Here is a 24,933-nt window from a genome sequence, read left to right as displayed (position 1 = left end):
AGACAGGGTGTCTTTTGTCTTGCCCCAGTTAGGATTTCTTAAGCAAATCCACTGGGCTTTCAACATGAAGCCAGAAAATGATTGGGACTTTTTAAAAATGTGGCGGGAAATGGTAAAAATTGTTATAAAGCGTGATTGTCATGCTGAAATCGGGACATCTGGTCACCTTACCGTACCAGGGTGTACCACCTGCAACCCACCACTGCCGCAATGCCTCCATGGCCTCCTATAGCACTTTGCTGGCCAAAAATGGGCTGCCTGGAGGTGTGGATTTATTGACAACAAAACAGAAATGGATCTGCATTGCCTTCTTTCTCAATTTAAACCAGAGGTGTCAAATTCAAGGCCTGCAGACCAGGTGTGGCTGCAGGGCTGGCCTGGAAATATCAAAGGATATTTCCTGTAGCAGTCTGCTGGCCAAAAACGGGCTGTGTGAAGCCCCAATGGGCCATTTCTGGCTGGCAGAGTGCCTCTGGAGGCCGGAGAGGTCGAAAATGAGGTGTGGGTGGCCCACATGAGGTCCCCATCCCCTGTTTTGGCCAGGAGGCTGTTTAGGAGGCTTTTCAGGCTGAAAATGGGGCAGAGGGCGCCGCCAAAGTGCTGCAGGAGGTCTGTCCCATCTCCCCTCCACTCCCTTCCCCCCTGCTGGCCAGCGGAAAATTACAATGCTGATCTGCCCTTGAAGAAATCCAGTTTGACACCCCTGATTTAAACCATTACCTTGAAATTCCCTAGATGTCTATCATTCCAAGTATTAAATCTAACCTTGCATAGTTTTTTTCTGGAAGTGAGTGTTGTTGATCATCACTAGTCAAATGTCTGAGGAAAGGAGGAGTAGACATCAACAATTCTCTCAATGAGGAAAAATGAAAGATAGCAGTCAAAAAAATAAATATTATTAGGCATTGCCAACGTGCAATGATAGTTTGAGGTTCTGCATTCTAACATTTGCAGTTCATTTAAGAAAAATCTTGAGTTGCCTATAATTACAATATCACTGTTCATGATCATAAGTTTCAAATGAAACAGCAGATTATAATAGTTAAATTAATTTCTCCATTAATCTTTAGGTAATGAGCACAAATCATAAATATAAGCAGAGTCATAATGTTATGTCCACCTGGAAAGGAGGAAATATAGACAGAATGACAGAGTTTGGCCTACTTTGTAGTGCAGACAAGTCTGCCATACTATAAAATATAATTGGATTTGAGCCACAAATCTTGTGAACAGGGCTAAATAAGATTAGTAATGCTTGCATAAGAGTAGTTAGAAACAGTAGCAAAAATATGCAATACAAAATAGGATTTGGTCTCACTTAAATTGCAAAACTCTTTATTGCATTATAAAGCCATGATTTGTTTATTGCTAAGTTAAACAGTTTTTTTTTTTGTTTTGTTTTACAGCGAACTGAATCAAACACAATTCTGTTCAATGGGGCAGAACATCAGTTTCTGCTGCTCTGAAAATGATCTCACTTGCCTAGCTGCATTTCCAGATCATGTTTAGTTTTTTCCTTAGTTGTGTGTTGGGGGACACAGTCTAGAAATCTGCTCATTTGTTCTTCCCCTGCCCCCTCTGTGGTAAAATTAGCCATGTGGTACTGAGTATAGGATTTGGTTGAATAAGAAACCGATGAAGTTTGCTGTTTTTATTCCAGTCTTCAGTTTTACTAAGTGCAGTTGTTGCAAATGATTTGGATTAATGAACCAAGTGTTGTATTATTTTTGGTTGTAACAAAGAAAGAAGAGGAAAACAAGACACAACATTCAGATGGTGAATTTGGATGAATACAAAAAGGGACATGCTGACAAAGCTTTCATTTCTTATTGCTTTTCGCTGAAGGAAAAGGTCTCCATACATCAGTTGACATAATTAGCACTGTTATTTATAAGGTAAAGGTAAAGGTTCCCCTTGCAAATATGTGCTACCAGGGTCTTATTTTCTTTTGACCCCTGAAATAAGCGCTTGGACTTACTTGCAGGGAGGTCTTATCATTTTTTAGCTGCAGGAGGCGGCGAGATGGTCACCTAATGGCTGTGCTGTGTTGCAATATTTTCAGGGGAGGACTTTTTTTAGCTCATACACTCAAAAGCCCGATTGGGCTTGTTAGGTTTAGGTTTAGGTTTATTGGTTTTGTATGCTGCCCACTCCCGAAGGACTCCGGGCAGCTCACAATAAACAGGGGAGGGAATAAATAAGACAATACAAACAAACAATTTTAAAATCCACAACAGTCACAATTAAGACGGGGCTGGGTGCTTTAACAGCCCCCAGCCTGCCGGAACAGGACTTAGTAGCTTTACGGAAGGCCGGGAGGGTAGTAAGGGTCCGGATCTCCACGGGGAGCTCGTTCCAGAGGGCCGGAGCAGCAACAGAGAAGGCTCTCTCCCAGGGGGTCGCCAGCCGGCATTGGCTGGCAGATGGAACCCGGAGAAGGCCAACCCTGTGCGATCGAATTGGTCTTTGGGAGATAATTGGCAGGAGGCGGTCTCTCAGGTACCCAGGTCCGATGCCATGTAGGGCTTTATAAGTAACAACTAGCTCACAACTAACTGTTATTTGTGGAGGTCTTATTTTATGGAAAACAGAGTAGTTATTCCTGACTCTAGGGGGTGGTACTCATCGCCATTTCAAAGCCAAAGAGCCTGTGCTGTCTGAAGATGTCTCCATTGTCATGTGGCTGGCATGACTAAACATTGAAGGCACAGAGAACGCTGTTACCTTCCCACCAAAGGTGGTTCCTATTTTTCTACTTGCATTTTTACATGCTTTCGAACTGCTACGTTGGCAGAAGCTGGAACAAGTAATGAGAGCTCACTCGGGATTCAAACCACCGAACTGCCGACCTTTCTGGTCAACAAACTCAGCATCTTAGCCACTAAGCCACTGCATCTCACTGTCATTTATACCCCGTCCCAACTGAACTTGATTACAAGCTTGGGGAAAGTATGTCTCATTTGGTTCCATATATAGGAATTGATCTCGAATGTACACAGTAGAACCCACCAGCTGAAAACACTTGGAAATGATCATGTTTGCTACTGTATCACTGTATTGGCTGGACTAATATCATGTACATTTGTTGGCAAAAGCTACTCAAAGCTTAGGTCACAAATTTGTCATCAGGTAGAAGAGGAAGATTACTTAATTGTAGCTATTAGGAAGGAGGCTCTAGACTTCTTGCATGCAAAGTATGTATTCTATCAGCAAGTTGTCAACTCTGACAGGTTAAACTCAAGTATGAAGGCAACAGATGATTTAATCATTATTACTCTACTTTGAATTTTACAAACAAGCTACAAAAGAAACATATTTCCTGTAAATGAGAAAAAAAGGAAAAGAGGAACATTTTCTTTTTTACATAGTATAATCCAGTCAACTAACATTCTGGTATTTGTTAATTACATTTCTTGGGTTCCTAAACTTGAATCTTGAGAAATCCTATACGTTAGTTACAAAAGTGTTTAAAAGAAGCAACTGAATGTACAAAACATTTTTTAAAGTAGTTTCTCTGTATACCATTTTAAAATATAATAGCTACATTCTGTAATTGTATTGAAGTTATATTATCATATTGGATTACATTGATGCTGGATGACTCTCTCTCTCTCTCTCTCTCTCTCTCTCTGTGTGTGTGTGTGTGTGTGTGTGTAACATAATTATGTTATATTCCAGAGTTATGTGTGTAACATAACTCTGGAACGCCTTGAGCAATTTTAACCAAACTTGGTACACAGATGACTTGCTCTCTGGAGAAAAATATTGTGGGGGGTAAGACACCCCTAACAATCCTCTTGGTGTGTGTTCTGTTAAGATACAGCCTGTAGTGCCTTAAATTGGCTTCTACTGTACAATGCAGTGAGTTGCCATAGTAATGGCTTGACAGTACTCCACGAGGGGGCCCCCTTTGGAAAGGGAAAATCCAAGCTTGATAAAGTTCAAAGAACAGATCAGAGGCTTGATTATGTGCCATTAACATATTTTTGCAGTATAAGATGCACCTTTTTGCTTCAAAAAAGAGGCTGAAAATCTGGGTGCATCTTATACACTGAATACAGCATTTTTGGCCTCCTGAAACCCTGCCCCTTTTGCAAAAATGGCCATGCATAGCCTTTAGAAGGCTTCAGAGTTCTCCTGGGGGCTGTGGGGGCATAACATGGCCTGTTGTTCACTCATTTTTGCCCTTCCCAGCCCCCAGGAGCCTCCTAAAGGCTATGCATGCCCTTTTTTGACAAAAAATGGGCCCATTTTAACAAAAAATGGGCTTTTTTGCTCGTTTTTGCCCCCCTTACCCACAGGAGCACTCTACAAGCCTCCTAAAGGCTATGTATGCCCCTTTTTTGACAAAAATGGGCCCGTTTTTGCAAAAAAAGGGCCATTTTGGGGAGGTCTGCAGAGTGCAAAAACTTTTTTTTAATTTGCCTCTTGAAAATCTTGGTGCGTCTTATACTCCGGTGCATCTTGTACTCTGAAAAATATGGTATATCATTTTGAACTCTTAGCAATTATATAGATTTTTTATAGATTTTCTCCAAAACCATTTCTTCCGAATCCAATCTTTCATATCTTCCAGTGATGTACTCTTTGCCAATATAACTGATTCCATCCATCAATTTTGCTATTGGTTGTCCTCTTCTCCTGTTTCTTTCTAGCTTTCGCAGCATTAGAGCCTTCCCGGTGAGCTAGATTTACATATATATATGTATATCTGAATATGAATATATATGAATATATATATGCAGTCACTAGAGGCAGGGGAGGCGTGGCCTCACCAGTCATGAGGAAAAGGAAAGAATTTTAAAGAATTTTTAAAAAATAATTAAAGCCAAGGTAGTTGCTACCAGATTCTAAGTCACAGTGACTTGGAACAGTGCTTAGTGTTAACTATAGGAGGAGGCCAGAGAACTAGGGGCCTCTTTTGCATAAGGAATTTTTCACCTTTTAAGAGTTAACCAAGGGTTAAAAAGCAAAGAATTCCTTATGCAAATGAGGCACGTGTTCTCTTGCCTCCTGTAGAGGGCATTTTTAGAGGCTTTTTAGAGTTCTCTGGGAGCAACTAGCTCAGTCTGACTCAGAGCTCTGGCCTTTCATGAGGGCAGAGTTGAAATCCTCTCTGAAACAGCTGGAAAAGGTGGGTGTGTGGGGAGGGGGTAGGAATTCAAAAAGTTTGATTTCATGCAGAACCCATGTTGCCTTTTCAAACACACACAAACACACACACACACACACACACACACACACACACACAGCTGGATAAAAGTATATAAGCCCAGCTTCACTCAAAAGGCAATGTGATTCACCTGCAATCAAAGGCTCTGATCAGAAGGCAGCAGATGAAGGGGGGAGGGGTATGGCAGAGGAGCTGCTTTCAAGCCTTTGGAAAATATATCCAATCCAACTTCTGTGTTTGTGTTTGTTTGAGAGTGAGTGAGTGAGAGAGGGATCCAAGTTCTCTGTGTCCGTGTGTCTGTTTGAGAGAGGGGGGAGGGAGGGAGAGAGGGAGGAAGGAGCGGGAGGGAGAAGAAAAAGAATGGGAAAACTTATTTTGCAAGGGGGGAAAATGCTGTTGCTTTAAATCGGAACTGAGAATGCCTGGCTGTGGAATTCTGGGAGTTGAAGTCCACAAGTCTAAAAAGCTGCCTCACCAGCCATAAAACTCACCGCACGTCACTGATGTATGTATGTATGTATGTATGTATGTATGTATGTATGTATATATGTATATGTTGTATTTGTGCTGATAAATAAAGGGAGACTTTATTTATCAGCACAAATACAACACAAATGTAACAAAGGCAACAGTAAAAATATTGGGTTTCTGTCTGGATGGTCTCTTATGACGAGCCGATGGACAGAGAATGGAAGCGGTGAACTTCGTCCCATATTTGGGCATACCAGGGGTTGTGACTTTATATATGTGGGAGTGGCTTGCCAGCCATGTGACTGGGTGGGCATGGTCAACTTGTAAAATGTGGTGAAACTCACTTAACAACGCTCTTGCTTAGCAACCAAAATGTTGGCTCAGAAACTCTGGCATTTGAAGCACGCAAGTCTTAAAGCTGTCAAGTTACAAGACCCTTGCACCCCTAACTCTTTAGAAAAAAACCCACCAGGGGTGTTCAAACTTCACAGCTTTAAGACTTGTGGACTTCAACTACCAGAATTCCTCCTCTTGCTCTTCATCTTGATGATGTGCGGACGGGCGGGGGGCGGGAGCTGGAACCGGTTCTAAACAGCACTGTAGATTTGTGGAACCTCTTCTATAGAAGAGATAAGAACTGGCAGGAACCCACCCCTGATATGAATATATCTGAAATAAGATAATTTGAGCATAGTCATTTCCACCTTGGGTAAGAACTTTTAATTTAGTTTGATGATCCATTGGTTTGCTTTCTTGGCGGCCAAAGCATACTCAGGAGTTATCCTTTCCTGCTTCTTCAAAGACCAACTTTTGCTTCCAGAGGATGTCACAGAAAATATATATCACAGCTTGCACAATTCTGATCTTTGTAGGTACAGATACTACTGAAATCTGAAAATCTTTTCCAAATTCTCCATAATTGCTCCACCAAGTGGATCATTTCTTGAGTACCTGCCATTTAAAATAACAGAGTGATCTACAAATATCTTTTAAAAAGGTTGAGGATTCACCTGTTTCATTTTGAAGTTAAGAAAAGAATCAAGACCAAGGACTTAAGAAAGAGATTCAGGCTGACTATTTCCTGATAGTAAAAACTGAATGCCCTTTCTAAAATTATCATGTCTCCCTCGCTGAGGTTTTCAAATGGAGGATGGTTGGCCACTTGTCAGGGATGTTCAGTGAATCTGTGCTAAGTAGCGTGTTGGACTAGATGACCTATACAATTTCTTCCAAGATACATTATGGAATTTTAGGTTTAAGTAATCAACAATTCTCTCACCAACTGTCAAACTTATCTTATACCATGCATTAAACTCTTACCCAAATGGTCTTTCTTTCATAGACAAATTGCAGCAAAACAGTGGGCACTGTAATTACCTGGTGTTTAAGGTTATGGCTTCCTCATGAAACCTATGATAGCCTTCTTCTAAGGTCACCCCAGACATATTTTAGCAAAAGAATGAAAGAAAACAGAATTTTCAGAGGATTTTGGTTTAAAGCACAAGGAAGAGATTGAGAAGAATTATTTTCTTATAAAGCAGCATGAAGTGATGAAGGATGGGAACTGAGGGAAATTATTTCAACCTTTAAAAAAAAACTGTGAACAACAATCCTTAAAGTTATTTAATGAGATATGTGCAACATACTCAACTTTCTCTTGATATATATTTGGCCTCCCAAGAAATTGTGTACCACATTAGGGGTTTTTTGGAACCCTAATCATTTCAATAACCTGAACGGCATGAGCCCCAAATAAGTTTATTCTGTCTTTCTCTTAGTTTCAAAAGAGAGCACCCCAGATCGGTGTCTGAGATCTTTTCCCTAAGAAGATGCTAGCCAAAAGGCAGGGACCCTCTTGTTGCTGAACTACAACTCTCGTTAGCTCCAGACAAATTGACCAGTAAGAAGCAACACTAGAATATCAATACATGAACAGCCTGACCTCCGAACTTTCACCAATCCTTTAGTGCTACACGTCTTGTACATAAATTATGAAAATGGCTCTAATGCAGTGGGGGGGGGGGGGTGTCCAAATTTTTTACTACTGGTTCTTTCTCGCGCTCTCAGGCGCTTATGTGCGATGGTTCTGCACATGCATAGAAGTGTCCGGGCAGGTGAGCAGAGCATCCCACTGCCACTACTACTGGTGTGCCCAATCCGGGCCAATCCAGGAGCAACCCACATCTGCTCTGATGCTTTCAGAAATCAGGGAGTTATTTTAAGATGTTACAATCAATATTCTATAGTATAATATTGAGAAATATGTGTACAACTAAGATAGACTAATTGTGAACTAATAAACTCTGTCAGGCTACCTGATCTCTTGAATGGCAACTCACTGGAGATCCACATGGCTCTGATCCTGATTATATTCCAGGAAGCACTGAAAACTTGGATATTCTACCAGAATGTATTGTAAGAAGAATGGTGAAATCTTGTAGGCTTTTGGTTTTATTTGGTATGGTTTCTTTTCTGGATGCAAATTGTTTTGTTCTTTTAATTTAATGTTCTGTGCTTTAATGGTGTACAGTACATCAAATCTTGTCAGACATTTTAAAAACAATCAATCAGTCAATCAATCACATTATTATTTGGTAGATTATTTGTTTGTGGATGGCACCAATTAAAAATTATTACAACTTTAGATATATAATATCCTAGTCCCATGAAAGGCAGTGTATTATTAATGTAATAGAACTATTGAGTTAATGGTGTGGTTGCAAATCCAGTCCAACTTCAGAGCACAACAGCAAACTGACCATGAGAACATGATCTGAAAGAAAAAAAGAGTAGGTAGTCCTCAACATACAACCATTTATTTAGTGAATGTTCAAAGTTATAACGGTACTGAAAACAAGTGACTTATAACTGGTTTCATACTTACAACTGTTACAGCATCTCTGTCATATGACAGATGTGGTGGCACAGTGGTTAGCATGCAGTATTGCCTGCTAACTCACTGCTCGCTGCCAGTAGTTCGATCTTGACCTGGTCAAGGTTGATTCAGCCTTCCAACCTTTCGAGGTTGGTAAAACGAGGACCCAGATTGTTGGGGGCCAATATGCTGACATTTGTAAACCACTTAGAGAGGCATGTAAAGCACTATGAAGGGGTATAAAAGTCTATGTGCTGTTGCGATCAAAATTTGGACATGAAACATTGGCATGCATTTATGACAGTTGCAGGGTCCCAGGATCATTTGGTCACCATTTGTAACCTTTCCAGATGGCTTTCAACAAGCAAAGGAACAGAGGGAATTGAGATTCACTGCATAATTCAGGCAACAACAGCAGCAATTCACTTAACAGCCATGGCAAAAAAAAAGAGGCCGTGAAATGGAGTACAACTCACTTTACAACTGTCTTGCTCAGAAATGGAAATTTTGTGCTCTACAGGGGTCATAAATTATAGGCTACCTGTACTGAGCAGTTAGGAGATGACCTAAAGTCAAGGCCCAAGATATTCTTATAGCTAGGAATCTATTGAACGAAAAGACAAGGAGCCCTTCATGATACTGACATGATACTGATTTTAGCTCTGAAATTGCAAATCTATTTTCCATCTTCTTTTGTAAATAAATATTGTTTACACCATTCCTGGTCTGTTGCAATTATTTTTGCTCTTGTTTCCAAATGTAAATGCCCTTGAGCATATTCATTTTCCTTCTCAAAATTATAATTTTGTTCTTAATTACATTCCTAGCATTTTAATTGCCTTTATTGATACATGTAATGTTCTGCATTTTTATAATTAGATTTGTTTAACTTGCAAGGTTGCAAGCAGAAAGATAGAAGGAGGCACATAATTACCAACTGCCAATGTTTAACCAATAAGTATAAATATATCACTTGCCTTTAAGAAATGAAGGAGTGGGTAGAATGTCAGATTACAACAGATGTATTTTAGGGCTATTTGTCGGTAATGTGCAAGAAGAAACACAGTCCCTTTCTTCTTTTTCTGCCCCCCCCCTTTCCAATGGTCTCCACCTTCTCTAACCCCTCATCAACAATGGAAATACCTCATTATTGTAAAATTATTGTCCATACCCAAAGACCGAAGTTATTTTATTTTATTTTATTCTTTCACAGAATGCTGAAGGAAACTGTCTCATTTTGATTTTAGAAAACCAAAACTTTTCGTGCTCTCTCAAATTTGTGCAAAATCTGTTTCGGTCATAATCACCGTATAAATACAACAGAAGCAATGCAAAATACTGAAAAGTCTACGTAAATGTATTGAAAAGCCTGTTGATATAGGATTTTATCCATCACAAGATTAATTGACTGTGGACAAATATATTTCTTTTGATGTTTCTGCTTGCCCATCTTTTATTCAGAGCCTGAGCTTGAGACCTTTTATTTCTCACCAATCTTCACGTCTTTGAAGTGAAAATATGGAATTTTATTTCCAAAGCTATTTCATCACATAGAACATTAAGCAAAGTTGACAAAATAGTTTTAACTGATGATAACGTTTCACTGGAGATATTTCCTGTGCGAGACACCATTAGCCTTGTATCCAAAAAAGAAAAGAAAAAAGGGAATCCTGATTCATGCCTCTCAGTTTGGGGAAAAAAAAAAACTTCTAAAAGGCATACAAGGTCTCAGAATGATTTCTGTCATACAAAGAAGGTGACCAATCTGTTCAACTTCAGCCAGATTAGTTATGGCATCTTGAAAGAACATTGCTTGCTTTTCAATTCATTCTGGGTCTCCTTCAAAAAAAAAAAACCATTGAATTCTAGGTTAATTAGTCGGCTGTTCCTTTTCTGTAATAGTTTATAACAATTGTTTCTAGATTTGGCATCTAAGTTATGCAGTGGGTTACTGTGAAACTCTTAATTTACACCAATTTCATACACATTATTTGAATGTTAAGATACATTTATGTATACTTTTAAAAAACTTATTGTAACTGCTATAACGTATTTGTCTGTCAGACATTCCAGGATGAACCATGTAATTTATGCCAGTATGGGAATATTCTGAAATGCTCACCATTCCTATAAACACCTACAACTTTTCTAAAGTTGTAAATGTTTATAGGAATGGTGAGCATTTCACTATTCCTATAAATAAGCTAGCAGTGAATCAGGGGTGAAATTCAGCAGGTTCTGACAGGTTCTGGAGAACTGGTAGTGGAAATTTTGAGTAGTTTGGAAAACTGGCAAATACCACTTCTGGCTGGCCCTAGCTTGGGGTGTGTATGGGGATTTTGCAGTATCCTTCCCCTGGAGTGGGGAGGGAATGGAGATTTTGCAGTATCCTTCCCCTGCCATGCCCACCAAGCCACGCCCACAGAACCGGTAGTTTAAAAAAAATGAATTTCACCATGGATGTGAATAGAATAGAATACAATTCTTTATTGGCCAAGTGTGATTGGACACACAAGGATTTTCTTTTTTGTGCATATGCTCTCAATGTACATAAAAAGTAGTAGAAGCAGTAGCCAAAAACTCTACTACAATCATTGGTTGTATAAACAGAGACATAGAATAAAAATCATGTGAAGTATTAGCACTACTTTATAAACCCTTAGTAAGATCACACCAATATTACATCCAGTTTTGGTCACGACAGTACAAAAAAAGATGTTGAGACTTTGGAAAAAGTACAGAGAAGAGCAATGAGGATGATTAAAGGGCTGGAGACAAAAACATATGAAAAATGGTTGCATGTTTGGTTTGGCTAATCTAGAGAAAAGAAGGATGAGGTGTGACATGATAGCAATATTCAAGTATTTAAGGGGCTGCCACAAAGAAAAAGAGTCAACTTATTTCCCAAAGCACCAGAAGGCAAGACAAGAAAAATGGATGGAAATTAATCAAGGAGAGAAGCAATCTGGAGTTAAGGAGAAACTTCCTAACAGTGAGTAGATTTAACTAGTGGAACATCTTGCCTTCAGAAATTGTGGGTGCTTAATCACTGGAAGTTTTTAAGAAGATAGCCACTTGTCTCAAATTGTATAGGGTTTCCTGCTTGAGCAAGGAGTTCGACTAGAAAAACTCAAATGTCTCTTCTAGTTATATTCTGATTCTAAGTAAAGCAATTCTCAATTAAAACAATTTTGATTTTAAAACATTCTAATTATTTTCTTTTCTTTTATACATTTGTTTTGTTTCAATAAAATGAGATGGCCAATTAATTAATTTAATCAGTCCTTCTCTTTGAATGTACTTATGCCTGCAGACACAGACATACAAGTTCATACATAGTGCTTGGAAATTAAGGAGGCAAAGATTCTTGTCTCATTTCTGTCCCTAACTAATAGAATATCAGCTGATTCAACTAATATAGTTCGTGTAATTGTACAATGAAGATGACATCAACCAATTTCAAATAGAATGAGCCATCATTAAAGGATTACTTGAAATTGAGTATAAATAAGTCTCAAAGTTTCTTTTTAACATAGGGTTAAAAAGATACTTAATTGCATGAAAATTTCCCTCATATTTCAGGAGTTTGGCAAGCGTGCTTACAGAAAAGTGCAAACACGTATTTCAAGATGAAAAAGTTTTTCAACAGAATTGTTATAGCATCAGGTTTCCTAATTCTGCAAATAATCAAAAGCTATTTTTATTTTTTTGTTCCTTAATTTATATTCTCCCTTTGTTTTTACAAACAACTCAGCAGTGCACATATGCAACACACCTACTCTTATTTTCCACAACAACAATCCAGTGAGGTGAGTTGGACTGAGAAAGTGTGACTGGTCCATTTTTATAAAATTTATTTTGTCCAGTTATTGCCCAAGAAAATCCATTTAAAAATCCATGTAAAAAACTATGTTTTTAAAAAAATAATTATGGACTTGCCTTCTTCCTAGTTTAAATAAATTTACTTTCCCTCTTTCTTTCTTTTTTTTGGTGTTGAACATGTCGCCTCAAGACATTGCACACTGAATTCTGACCAAAGATGGACTCATCTTTCAAATTCACTGAAAGTTTATATTATATATGAAAATCATATGTATGTATGTATGTGTGTGTGTGTGTGTATGTATGTATGCATGTTCTGACCCACCTCGTTCCACACCAAAGCACACTCTGAGCCAAAGATACTTTATGCAATTTATTAACAGACAGACAGGTCCTTGGCAGCAAACCGGTACAGACAAGCTTGGGCAGCAATCCAGCACAGATAAGACCTGGCAGCAATCCAGCCTGCCAAGCTCACAAAAATGTTCTCCAACATTTGTTCCTGCGTTGACTTCTGCAAGAGGGGCGTGTGCACAAGCAGTCCTTTTATAGTCTGGAGAGGAGCCTAATGACCACCAGCTGAGAGCAATGAACTTCTGTAACTGCGCAACTGTTCCTGATGCCTATTAGCTCTTCGGTGCCGGGCATCCAGAAACAACTCACTGCTGACCTCAGGCTCACACTCCCTTGACTTCTCCCCACTGGTCCAAGGCTCAGGTGCCTCCTGGTGGTCAACCAGCCTCTCTGCGCCCTGCTCGGAGTCGGAACCCTGTCCAGGGTCCTCCACATCCTCCAAAGCTGACTCATAGGGCCCCTTGCTGTAGGAGTCTGCTGGCAGCTCCAACGGCTCCTGCTGGGCCACAACATACATACATACATACATACATACATACATACATACATACATACATACATACATATGTACATATGTACATGTGTATATGTGTGTGTATGTATATGTATGTATGTATGTATATACATATACATATATACATACACACACACAAACAACATATACATACACACACACACACACACACACACACACACACACACACACACACACACATATATATATATATATATATATATATATATATATATATATATATATGTTATATTTATGCTGATAAATAAATAAAGGGAGACTAGTATAGATCTATTTCAAGCTATTTAGCTCTCATCAGCTAGCCATACCCGATGTTGGGAATCGAACCTGTGCTCTATTGCCTCTCAGGCAGATGTGTTAACCATTGAGCTACAAGGCTCGACTCCTTATCAGCCAGCCAGGGTGAGAGGTATATATTTAAAGTCACAACCCCTGGTATGCCCAAATATGGAAGGAAGGTCACACTTCCACTCTGTCTTCGGCTCGTCACAAGATATATATTAGATTTTTACAACCCCTGGTAAGCCCTAATTATGGGAGGAAGCTAACTGCTTCCATCATCTGTCAATCGGCTCGTCACAAGAGTCCATCACGACAGAAACCCAATATTTTTACTGTTGCCATTGTTATATTTGTGTTTTTTTATTTGTGCTGATAAATAAATAAAGGGAGACTAGTATAGATCTATTTCAAGCTATTTAGCTCTCATCAGCTAGCCATACCCTTACTGGGATTTGAACCTGGGCTATATGGCATACTAGGCCAACGGATAAGAGCCTGTGGCCTAATGGCTAAGATCTCTGCCTGGTGTGCCTAGTATGCCATATAGCCCAGGTCCAAATCCCAGTAAGGGTATGGCTAGCTGATGAGAGCTAAATAGCTTGAAATAGATCTATACTAGTCTCCCTTTATTTATTTATCAGCACAAATAAAAAAACACAAATATAACAATGGCAACAGTAAAAATATTGGGTTTCTGTCGTGATGGACTCTTGTGACAAGCCGATTGACAGATGATGGAAGCAGTTAGCTTCCTCCCATAATTAGGGCTTACCAGGGGTTGTAAAAATCTAATAGATACCTTTCACCCTGGCCTCGCTGATAACGGATAAGAGCCTGTGGCCTAATGGCTAAGATCTCTGCCTGGTGTGCCTAGTATGCCATATAGCCCAGGTTCAAATCCCAGTAAGGGTATGGCTAGCTGATGAGAGCTAAATAGCTTGAAATAGATCTATACTAGTCTCCCTTTATTTATTTATCATCACAAATAAAAAAACACAAATATAACACAGGCAACAGTAAAAATATTGGGTTTCTGTCGTGATGGACTCTTGTGACGAGCCGATTGACAGATGATGGAAGCAGTTAGCTTCCTCCCATAATTAGGGCTTACCAGGGGTTGTAAAAATCTAATATATATATTAGATTTATATATATATATTAGCAGAGTAGAGATCTACTCTTCTTTATCTTTTGTATAATGGATGTGATACCAATGAGCTTATTGGTGCTTCCCCTTCTCTGAACAAGTGATTCTTAGATCATATTACAAACTGCTTTAAATTTCCCCCTTTGCAAAAAAAATAATAATAAAAATTTAGTAGTGTTACCCATTACTGCTTGACACTCAATTCTTTAATCTTTTGTGCTCTGGGTAGGTTAATGGACTAAGCAGTTGAACAAAAACTCATACTACTGTAGATTTTTATACACTTAAGTGACATAGGATTGTCAAATATTCACTTTATATACTGGAAAGTCCATAAGAAGAATGATTTATAGTCACAGCCATGACAGCATCCATGTGACAATAATAAAAGAGTGTAAATATGTATTTTACAGAATGATTGCCTGCCTATATTTTCTCTCTCTAAATCTTACCAAGCCAACCAACACAAATTCATTCAATCTATCTGGTTTTGTTCTCAGAGAAAAGACAAGTTGATAACAGTTGCTGGCATCAAGAAGTTAATTTTATAACAAACTGACATCTCAAGCAGCAGCAATTTAAAAGAGCAATGCTTTGTCAGTTTTAAGTGGGAAGTGGTTGCTGGTATGATTATAGATGTCTTCTGCATATTTATTTTGTCCCACTTTAAATAAATTTGTATAAGATTTATCTTGTTAGTCCCCAATACAAGTCCCTCTTGGCCAGGTTTAGGAAATAAATTAGTCCTCACAAACATTGTAGAGACTAAATCAATACATTAATATTTATGGAGGCATTAGGGAGGTTTATTAGTAGAAAAGGGCAGCACCCGTTACACTGGAAATATTGAACATATTTAATTCAAAAGCATCAATTGTAATGACACACTGAATCCATAAATTGTGTTTACATGTACGGATAAATGAATGCAGATCTACAACATAAGAAGGGATCCTTGGACAGAATCAAAATAAGTCCAATGTAAGCAGAGAGGCTTTGGTTTTCAATGAAGGAGCAAACTTCCTGTGCATAACTGTGTTATTTGCATTTATGTCGGAGAGTTCAATGCTATTCTCCCTGTTTTGTCTGCCATATTTTCCAGATACTGTAAAGATATCTGGGTATTCAGACCTGTTCTGAATTAACAAAACTGCAAAAACATGTAGTACATTGGCTTTATCCTGAAATCTATACCCCAAAATATCAGGATAATAATCTAAGATTCCTGTGTGCTTTTCAATATTGCAAAGGAGAACCTAATTCACTTGAAAATCTGGCTGACTTCTGAAATTTCAAAGGTTCAAGCATGTTTATAGTAAAGTTAACATGTAGAAGGCTATATTTAAAAGGTTTTCAAAATAACAAGTTATGATTATTTTGTGGAGATGAAAAGAACCTTCTGACAAGTGCTAACCTGACCGGTCTACTATTAAGCTGAATGCGATGGCACTATAGGCAGCTAACTCGGAATGCTGTGAAGCATCCACGAAGTGTTAATATTGGACATAAACATTTTAGACTAGTGAAAATGTATAGATGGACTTCTAATAAGTGTTGAAAATGAAATCAAAATCCAGGTACCTTTTATCACATGTGGTGGTCTTGCAAGTATGTGAATACATACTGGATAAAGATAATAATGACAATGCAGAAAATATTCAAGATTCAAATATTAATGAAGTCTAAAGATTTTCTTTTAGGTATTATGGACAAATCAATCCAAAACAATTTGGGATGATATTTCTTTATATGGTGACTGCTGCGAGGATTGTATTCACTAAGCACTAGAAAGGAAAAAAGGATGCAAAATGTTGAAGAATGGATTTTAAAATAGACTGAATTAGCAGAGATGGCTAAACTAACTGCTTTGATTAGAGACAATGGACTAGACAGTTTTATAAGAGACTGGAAGCCATTTGTGGACTTTCTACGTGTTAAATACAATAACAGAGGGTTAACAGAGCGATCTGAAGATTAATGCAGTGTTTGGGATAACCTGTTGACTTTTTTTAAAAAAATCACATATATATTATTAGATGTTGGGTTGATTTGATTATCAGATAAAGATCCCCACATCTGGAACATTTGTTTAATATAATATTCTTGTTAAATAAGTATGGGAAAGCTCATAACTATTTGTAGACCTGTTATGTAAGGGGATGAGAATTTATCTAGATGGATTATTTATGTTTAATGTTAAATTTATTTGATAGTTGGGTCATTCTTTTTCATTTTTGTACACATTTTTGCCCTTTTTTCTTGTTAGTTGGATGTCCAGTTGCCTCTTGAAAAAGCACCTTTGGCACTATTGAATACTACATATGGTTACTAGCTGATACATTACAGTACAGGTAGTACTTACTTATGAGCCCAAAATTTCTGTTGCTAAGTGACACACACACACACACACACACACACACACACACACACGTGTGTGTGTTTATTCTCTCTTTCAGTAGCGAAAGTTGTATGAAAAGACAACAACACAATTACTCTTTTCCTTTGAGGCATGTTGATTTAGTTTGTGATGAAGACTAAATATTGTGAATTTCTTTTTCCACCTTGTGGTGTCTTTCATTCCAGAAAGTCTCACATTTGTAAAAGCTACAATAGTGAAGGAAGTAAGGAACTATTACATGAAATGCATGCATTTAATCATATTTGTAAACAATCATAAGAGTTGTGGTGGCACAGTGCTTAGAATGTAGTATTGCAGGTTAATTATGCTGACTGAAACCGCTGAGCGAGATAATCCGTGGTTTTGGGGTATGGTATTATCAATATGCTGATGATATCCAACTTTTCATCTCTACCCCAAACCACCCCAACAATGCACTCGACATGATGTTCCAGTGCCAGGAGGCTGTGCAAATCTGGGTGGGGACGAACAGGCTCAAGCTTAATCCCTCCAAGACTGAGTGGCTGTGGTTCCTGTCAGCCCGATTTGCATCATGTACTGTCTTACACCGCTAGTTTACTGTTTTTCTTTGAAATAAATATTCAAAAACATTATTGGTATCTATTTTTATTTTTGAAATTTACCGGTAGCTGCTGCATTTCCCACCCTAGGCTTATACTCGAGTCAATAACTTTTCCAGTTTTTTGTGGTAAAATTAGGTGCCTCGGCTTATATTCGGGTCGGCCTATACTCGAGTAGTTTTAAAGTAAACATGATTCAGTTTAAGACATTATAATATGAGCAAAAGCCTAATCTGACGCTCAGGTTTTGTTGGGAAGTCAAAGAATTATTCCATTTAGGTTTTATTAACATAAGCTAAGCACTTCTTTTGATTAACATTCATATCTATAATATTGGGCCACAGATTAGCTAGCAATAGCAGGCATCAGAATAATGTTTCCAAAGTAAGTCACATTCTGTAATATACCATAATATACATCCAAAACACAAAGTTAGCATCAGTTTATCTTTGTCATTTATGAATGGATGGATATGGATGGAAGGAGGGAGGGAGAGAAGGAAGGAGGGAGAGAAGGTCTGAAAATTTGAAACCCCCTCTTTAACAGATAATAGATTTGGCCTGGTTTAGATAAAATCCTTAAGGCAAAGATATATATTTGAAAATAGATTCATTACTATTTTGTGAAGAATGTGTGGATTAAGCTCTGTTATTGATGCAGGCTACTTTTGTATCTCTATGCAAAATAAAGAAATTCATTCCCAGGTTGAATGAGAGATATTATCATTTATTCTCCAGAGCAGACAATATTACTGTCTTAATTTGACACATACATTTGCAGTGTCTTGTTCTTCTTTTTATCCTTAATATCTCCAATATAAAAATTGAAATAATTACTGTATGTTCACCAGAAACATATGTGACTCGGTAAAAATAATGTACAGTCTTTTTTTGTTCTGAGAGAGACTCTTGCCTCTTGAGCCTACAACATAATAAAAACTAAAGCAAAATCTATATTTGTTTCAATGTAAATTAAATGTAAATAAGATTAATATGGCAGAGATCCATCTTACTTTTATGATTCCTCCCCACGTGTTTCATATTTTTCCTTGTCTATCACATTGCAAATTAGAATTCAACCACTATTTATTATTTCATTCAATTAATATGGCCACCAGCATCAAACATATAACTCTAGGTAGCTAACAAAATTAAAACAATCAATAAAACTATTTAAAAAACAATAAATAACAAATATAGGGCAAGTAAGATAAAACCAACCAATACAACAACATAATTGAGATACAGGCTCAAGCATATAATTCGGACCCAAGATTCAACAACAAAACTAGGTTTTTAAGGTCTTGCTGCCTGTAGGGTCCGGGCAAGTCTACCCTCTGAAGCAGGGGTCACCAACCTTTCGGACCTCAGGGACCACTACATTCATAATTTTAAATCCCGCAGACCAATAAAATGATCTGCGTAATGACTCGCTGGATGGGCATAGCTAGGTGGTCATGTCACTGGGTGGGCGTGGCCAATTCAATGTCACTCACATCAAGGGGAACCTCACCAGCCTCTACTCACCCCTTACCTCACAGCCATTCCTCACCTGCCTGCCTGGGCTCCTTAGGGCCCCAACAGGAAGCCATTGTTGGAGCTAAGCAGCTGCTATGAGAAAGAGTTGGAAAAACAGCTGGCTCAATTCAAATTGGCTCTGACTGTGAAGTAGGCTTAGCAGAAGCACCTTATTGAGGACTATTAGCAAAGGTTTTCCAAGCAGAGGAAAGACATGCGGGAGTGCAAGGCTAGGTACCAGCACCTGGAGGCTCAGCGGGCTGAGATGGCAGTTCCAGACCATGATGGAGTCCTACTGGAACAAGGCCCTCCAGCTCTTTGCAACCAGCGGCACTTCCCTCGAGCCTTTACCCAAAGCCCTGTACCTGGAGGCTGAAGCAGACCCCAAGTTGAAATTTCTCGCTCCTCCAACCCACACACAAAAGCTCCCAAGGGGGACACTCTCCGCAGCAACACAAATGTTCATTGCATGTATCTGGCCCAGGGGCTGTGGTTTCAGGACCCCTGATTGAGTGCAGTAAAAAAATGCAAATAATTTTTCTGCGGACCACCAAAATTTTCTCGCCAACCACCAGTGGTCCATGGGCCAACAGTTGGTGACCACTGCTCTGAAGGAATGAGGGTCTAGAAAATGGGCACCATAGCAGAAAAGACTGTTCCGTAATAGATGGATCTTGGGGTATGACTTTTCTGCTGGATCTCATGGGTAGATGCACTTGGGGAGACTACCCCATTTATAAACTGGTCCCAGGCTCTGAAGGGCTTTGGATATCGCTAGCTGCACTTTAGAATGAGCCCAGAAATATACTGGAAGACAACAGAGTGTGCCCATAACTGCTTGTGCCACTGTAGTTTATGCTTTCAGAGGCTATTCAAAGGCATCCCTATTCTGAGAGTTATGTGAGGTCTTGGGGTAACAAACTGTAAATTCATGTATTAAAATTTTATTCATATAAATACATGGAATAAGATACATTGTTTTAGGACAGAATGAAAGGGCCTGGTTACATATTTGCTTATGAAAAATCATCATCACTCGAGTATTCGCCATTTCAATAAATGAAAGAAGTGTAATTACCTTTAGAGAACGTGGAGACAGAACTAATGTAATGTAATTCACCATTTAATACATGCCTGAAAAATACCAATCTTAGAGAAAAGTATTCAAAGGTCCTTGCATATTGTGTAATTTGTAAAGCTGTGATGGTTATAAGCTTAAGTATATGTAAAATATTATGGGAAAATATTCACAGAAATACAGTAAATTGCAAAAAAAAGTATCAAAAACACAACTGAACACCTGGAAAAATGCTTTTAGAACTGCTTATATTATATACTAGGATAAATTATTCCAGTATACTTTTAAAAAATTCATTGGTTATATTTAAATCTTGGTTCATATCATAGCCATCAAACAATAACTACACTGCTGCTAAAACAAAAGACCTGGCATTTGTTAGACTCATTCTTTGTTCTATATGTCCATCATGTAGCAATATTAATAAATCAATGATTTCAGTCACTATCTACATCCTTAACCTACAGACCTTAAGTAAGGGCTCCAAGGTTTTTTGTCAGTATTTATCAAACAAACATGCCAATAAACACTTGTATATTCAGTGATGATAAACTGAATGACTACCATATACAGTACTAGTGCACGCAACTGTAGCAAGCTAAGAAGGATTAGCCCTATTATCTAAAGTACAAAAATAAAATCTTAGTATAAAAAGCCTTTGTTGAAAATCTGGAAAGTCATAGCGAGTAAAGTGGACAATATCAGATGAAATGAACCAATGATCTGACTTAGGATACAGCATCAAATGTATTACTGATAGTTATCCTTGTAAACCCCAGATTTTATTACAAGATAAATGCCACTAAATAAACAGAGTGATCTTTCTTCATTCATTCATGCAAAAACACACACAGAGAGACAAGGTATTTCTAATCTGATTTTCTTTGTTTCTACTTTATTGGCGCTTAAATGCAGATATTTGAAGTGACAACATAAAAGGACATTCAGGAAAAAGATAGGCAGAAATCAGATGGCCAAGCCAGGTTGGCACTGCAACTCATGAGATCAAAGGCTTCCTTCATCTCATTGCTAATTCCTAAACCACCTGTCCCTCAGAATAGTTAATCAGGGCATGCCTAATCTCTGAGAAGGTTATTGTCACAAAACGGTGCTTTGTGATGTAAAATGTATAGCAGCTTCAATGGTGATAAGTATGATAAATGTTTTGGGACTTTCTAACTATTCAGTTTCATTGTACCTGGAAACCCACTGCACAAATTATCAAGTTCAAATGTGCACCCGAACTTGTGTTGCCAGGACAAGGATGAAAAGAGTTTTCTGAAAAACAATGTGTTTGACACCATGCTTTTGTGTTTCTGTTTTTGCTTTACAAATTTCCAGGAAACACTGTGTTCAGTGACATTTATGTTCTTTTCTTTTGACCCCGGTTTCAATAATAATATCTATCCCTCATGAACTTTATTAATACTTGCAGGAAATGAGTTGAATGCTTATTTGTTTCCATAAAAAGATACAGGAAGAACCAAAATAAATGCTCTTCTGAGCTGCCTACATCAAGTTGCCATTTTCCCTAGAAGACGTAATTGTTGTTATTTTCTAGTTTCGGAAAGAAAAACATATTCATTTCCTCTGAATCTTATCTGCAGTATTTTCAGAATGCCATATCCAATTCAGAAAATGTTTTTTTTCCAACAAAGGTACACGATTGTGACACAATTTTCTTTTGTCTACTGCCATCAGTAAAAGCATGAGATACTATTCTTGCTTTTTGGCTCACAATTGATGGAATCACATGCCAGGCATTTTAAATACTTTGAACATTGCCCGTTCCAAGGCATCTTTTTCTTAGGGTTTGGGGCAGCATTCAACCAATTTTGTACCTTTCAGACGTATGGATGTCATTTCCCAGAATTCTCAGTAAGCCCATTAAGGCTGAAGAATTCTGCGAACCAAAGTGGTTGAATTCAGGGTGTGTCTTAGTTAAAATAAATTTCAGAATAACTTTTGTTTCCATCCTCCAAAATATTCTTAGTGCGGGCTGTATGAATTTCTTTTTAATGGTTTATTAAGACACTGAGGGAATTTCATTTTGGGAGTGGAAAAAGCAGACTTATACAGAGGTGAGGCTACTAATTGTCACTATTTGTGAAGATACATTATAAAACAGATATGAGTTAATGTGCCTGGAAGAACAGCTTCACCAGACCCAAAACAGGATGCAACTAAGCTAAGCATAGATCAAGAGAAAATATGACCTGGTTCATATAGTAAATTTGACTAAATTTGGTTATACGCTGCCTGAATGAAGTGACATTGCCCAAATTTGGCCAAGGTAGAAAACATTAACAAAATATCAACTCCTCTCTTAACTTTGAATGGCTTTCACTTCAGCTATTCTATATCACTCTCATTTTGAGGGGTTATTTTTTTTTAAAAAAATAACCCCTCAATGCCAGCTGCTGGCCAATTCATTGATGGCTGGAATCTGGCTGGTGAAAAGAGGGGCCAACAAACCACTTGAGTAACGGTTTATGTGATTGTCTGTGTAGCAGTTCATAAATAAATACTTAATCCACTGTTAATGTTAAGTATATTACTGCTACAAGTGAATCATAGCCAATACACAAGTTCCTCCAAATATATAGGCCATCCTTTTTCTTTATCTTCAGACATATGATGTATATGTTTACTACAAACATCCTGACAAAGATTCTGTGCTTCAGTTAACTATGAAGCCAGAGTCATATATCAATTATGGTGGAAAATATTATATCTATTAGGTATTTGAAGTATTGGTTAATCAAAAAAGTGGTGTGGCAAATCTAATGTATGTAGACCGTGAAAAAAATACGCTTTTCTTACTTAAGTAATGTTTCTGTATGAAACTAGAAAATATGGTAGTAGTCAATAGAAAACTTCAGCAAATAATCTAATTTACTACATACATCTCTAATGGAGAAAAATGGGATGGAAATGTTGGCTGAAGACTGAAAATAATTTATATTTTTACTTTGTACCTCCACTAAAATATGGAGGTGCCACACTGAACTGAGAAATTCACTCTACTTTTGCATTCTTTTGACGAAATAAGAGGTTCATAAAGTAGACAAGCGAGGATATCTCAATACTGCAAGCATAGGTGCATAAGAAAAATAAGAAACATCAGGGTTGTTTTTGAGTGGATGCTGAATTGAACAGCAAGAAAGAATAGGGCTCATTTAATCCAAGTTCATAATTTGGAAATCATTATGGATATAAATTATTTTAATTTGTAACTAAATGTTGAATAAGGTCTGCACTAAGCTTGACTCAAAATAATTCAATTGAAAAAAAGTATTAGACTAGAAGGGGACATTTATCTTCAATTCCTTTTCTGGTGCTTGTTTCAGAATGGTATCTAGCTGTGGCACACTAATAGGATTATGTAAGAGAAAACATTTTAACAAACTGGTGCATATTTCGTGCAGGGAACAACAAACAAAATCTTTTTCTTAATGGGAGTTCTGATTACAACTTTTAAATTTAGAATACATGACATCTCTTAATTTTAACAAATACCACACATCTTTCTGCAAGCACAAAAATCAGTCCTCCCATCTCTTTTTCACAAAACATTTATACTCCCACACATTTTGATATGTGTTTGTAAGTGACTACAATTATGCCAACTGTATTTTAAATTCATGACATCAAAAAAAAAGCTATAAATGAGTTAATTATCTATTACAATCAGATGCCAAATCTACTCTTGTCTCTAAAAATTAATTAAAATTTAGAAAATAGAATCACTTATACCTTTTACAGTTAAGTACACCTGCATGGTTCTGGGCGTGTGCTGCGTCTGCACTGAACAAGTATATAGACCATCATCTGATACATCCACATTCTGTATCTGGAGACTGTATTCCCTTTTATTTGCTGTTGCAATTGAAACTCGAGGATCTACTGACCACTTGTCTCCTCCTGCAAAAATAATGCTTGATCGATTCAGCCAGGCACCTTTTGAAGCTCCATCTTCCAAGTAACATCTATAAATTAAAAAAAAGGATGCAATTAATAGAATGATCTTAGTTGCCTAGAAAAGATTTTTTTTAAAATGTTACCCATGACTTACATAGTTATGAATTTATATTTTTCTAGAATCCTAATATACTTTAAGATTTGCCACTAATATCTGATTTATGAATATTTCTGGGAATTTTGTGAGTTCCTTCTTGAAATAAGTATCCCAAGGACTCCAAAAGAAATTAAAAAAAAAAACTCTAGCAACAAAATTCTTAGTACCCCCTTGTTTTTTAATAGCAATAGCAACAGCAGTTAGACTTATATACCGCTTCATGGGGCTTTCAGCCCACTCTAAGTGGTTTACAGTCAGCATATTGCCCCCAACAACAATCCGGGTCCTCATTTTACCCACCTCGGAAGGATGGAAGGCTGAGTCAACCCTGAGCCGGTGAGATTTGAACAGCCGAACTGCAGAACTGCAGTCAGCTGAAGTAGCCTGCAGTGCTGCATTTAACCACTGTGCCACCTCGGCTCTTAATGACAGGGGAATACAGATATTTAGAATTCTGAACATAGATTAGAGTAATTTTTATTTATTAGGCTTCTACAAGTCATTTGATGAATATTAAGATCCATATTGACTGTTATTTTGTCCTTCTGAAAAAGACCCCAAAGAAATACAAGGAACTAAACAGCCATGAACCAAGACTTCAAAAGAACTTGTCATATTTTCC

General features: G+C 37.8%; 1 protein-coding gene across 2 annotated transcripts in view; it reads right to left on the bottom strand.

Annotated features, from left to right (window-relative positions):
- The window catches only part of NEGR1 (neuronal growth regulator 1), a 547,611-nt gene that overhangs the window by 251,416 nt on the left and 271,262 nt on the right, over positions 1 to 24,933 (bottom strand). For both annotated transcript variants that reach the window (XM_032218388.1, XM_032218389.1), the window contains exon 2: positions 23,990 to 24,222. In XM_032218388.1, the coding sequence (XP_032074279.1) occupies positions 23,990 to 24,222 (233 nt within the window). The remainder of the gene's footprint in view (positions 1 to 23,989; positions 24,223 to 24,933) is intronic.

This window comes from Thamnophis elegans, chromosome 5 (assembly GCF_009769535.1).
Source record: "Thamnophis elegans isolate rThaEle1 chromosome 5, rThaEle1.pri, whole genome shotgun sequence".
NCBI lineage: Eukaryota > Metazoa > Chordata > Lepidosauria > Squamata > Colubridae > Thamnophis > Thamnophis elegans.
The sequence above is the reverse complement of the archived record's forward strand: the minus strand, read 5'-3'. Positions and strand labels throughout refer to the sequence as shown.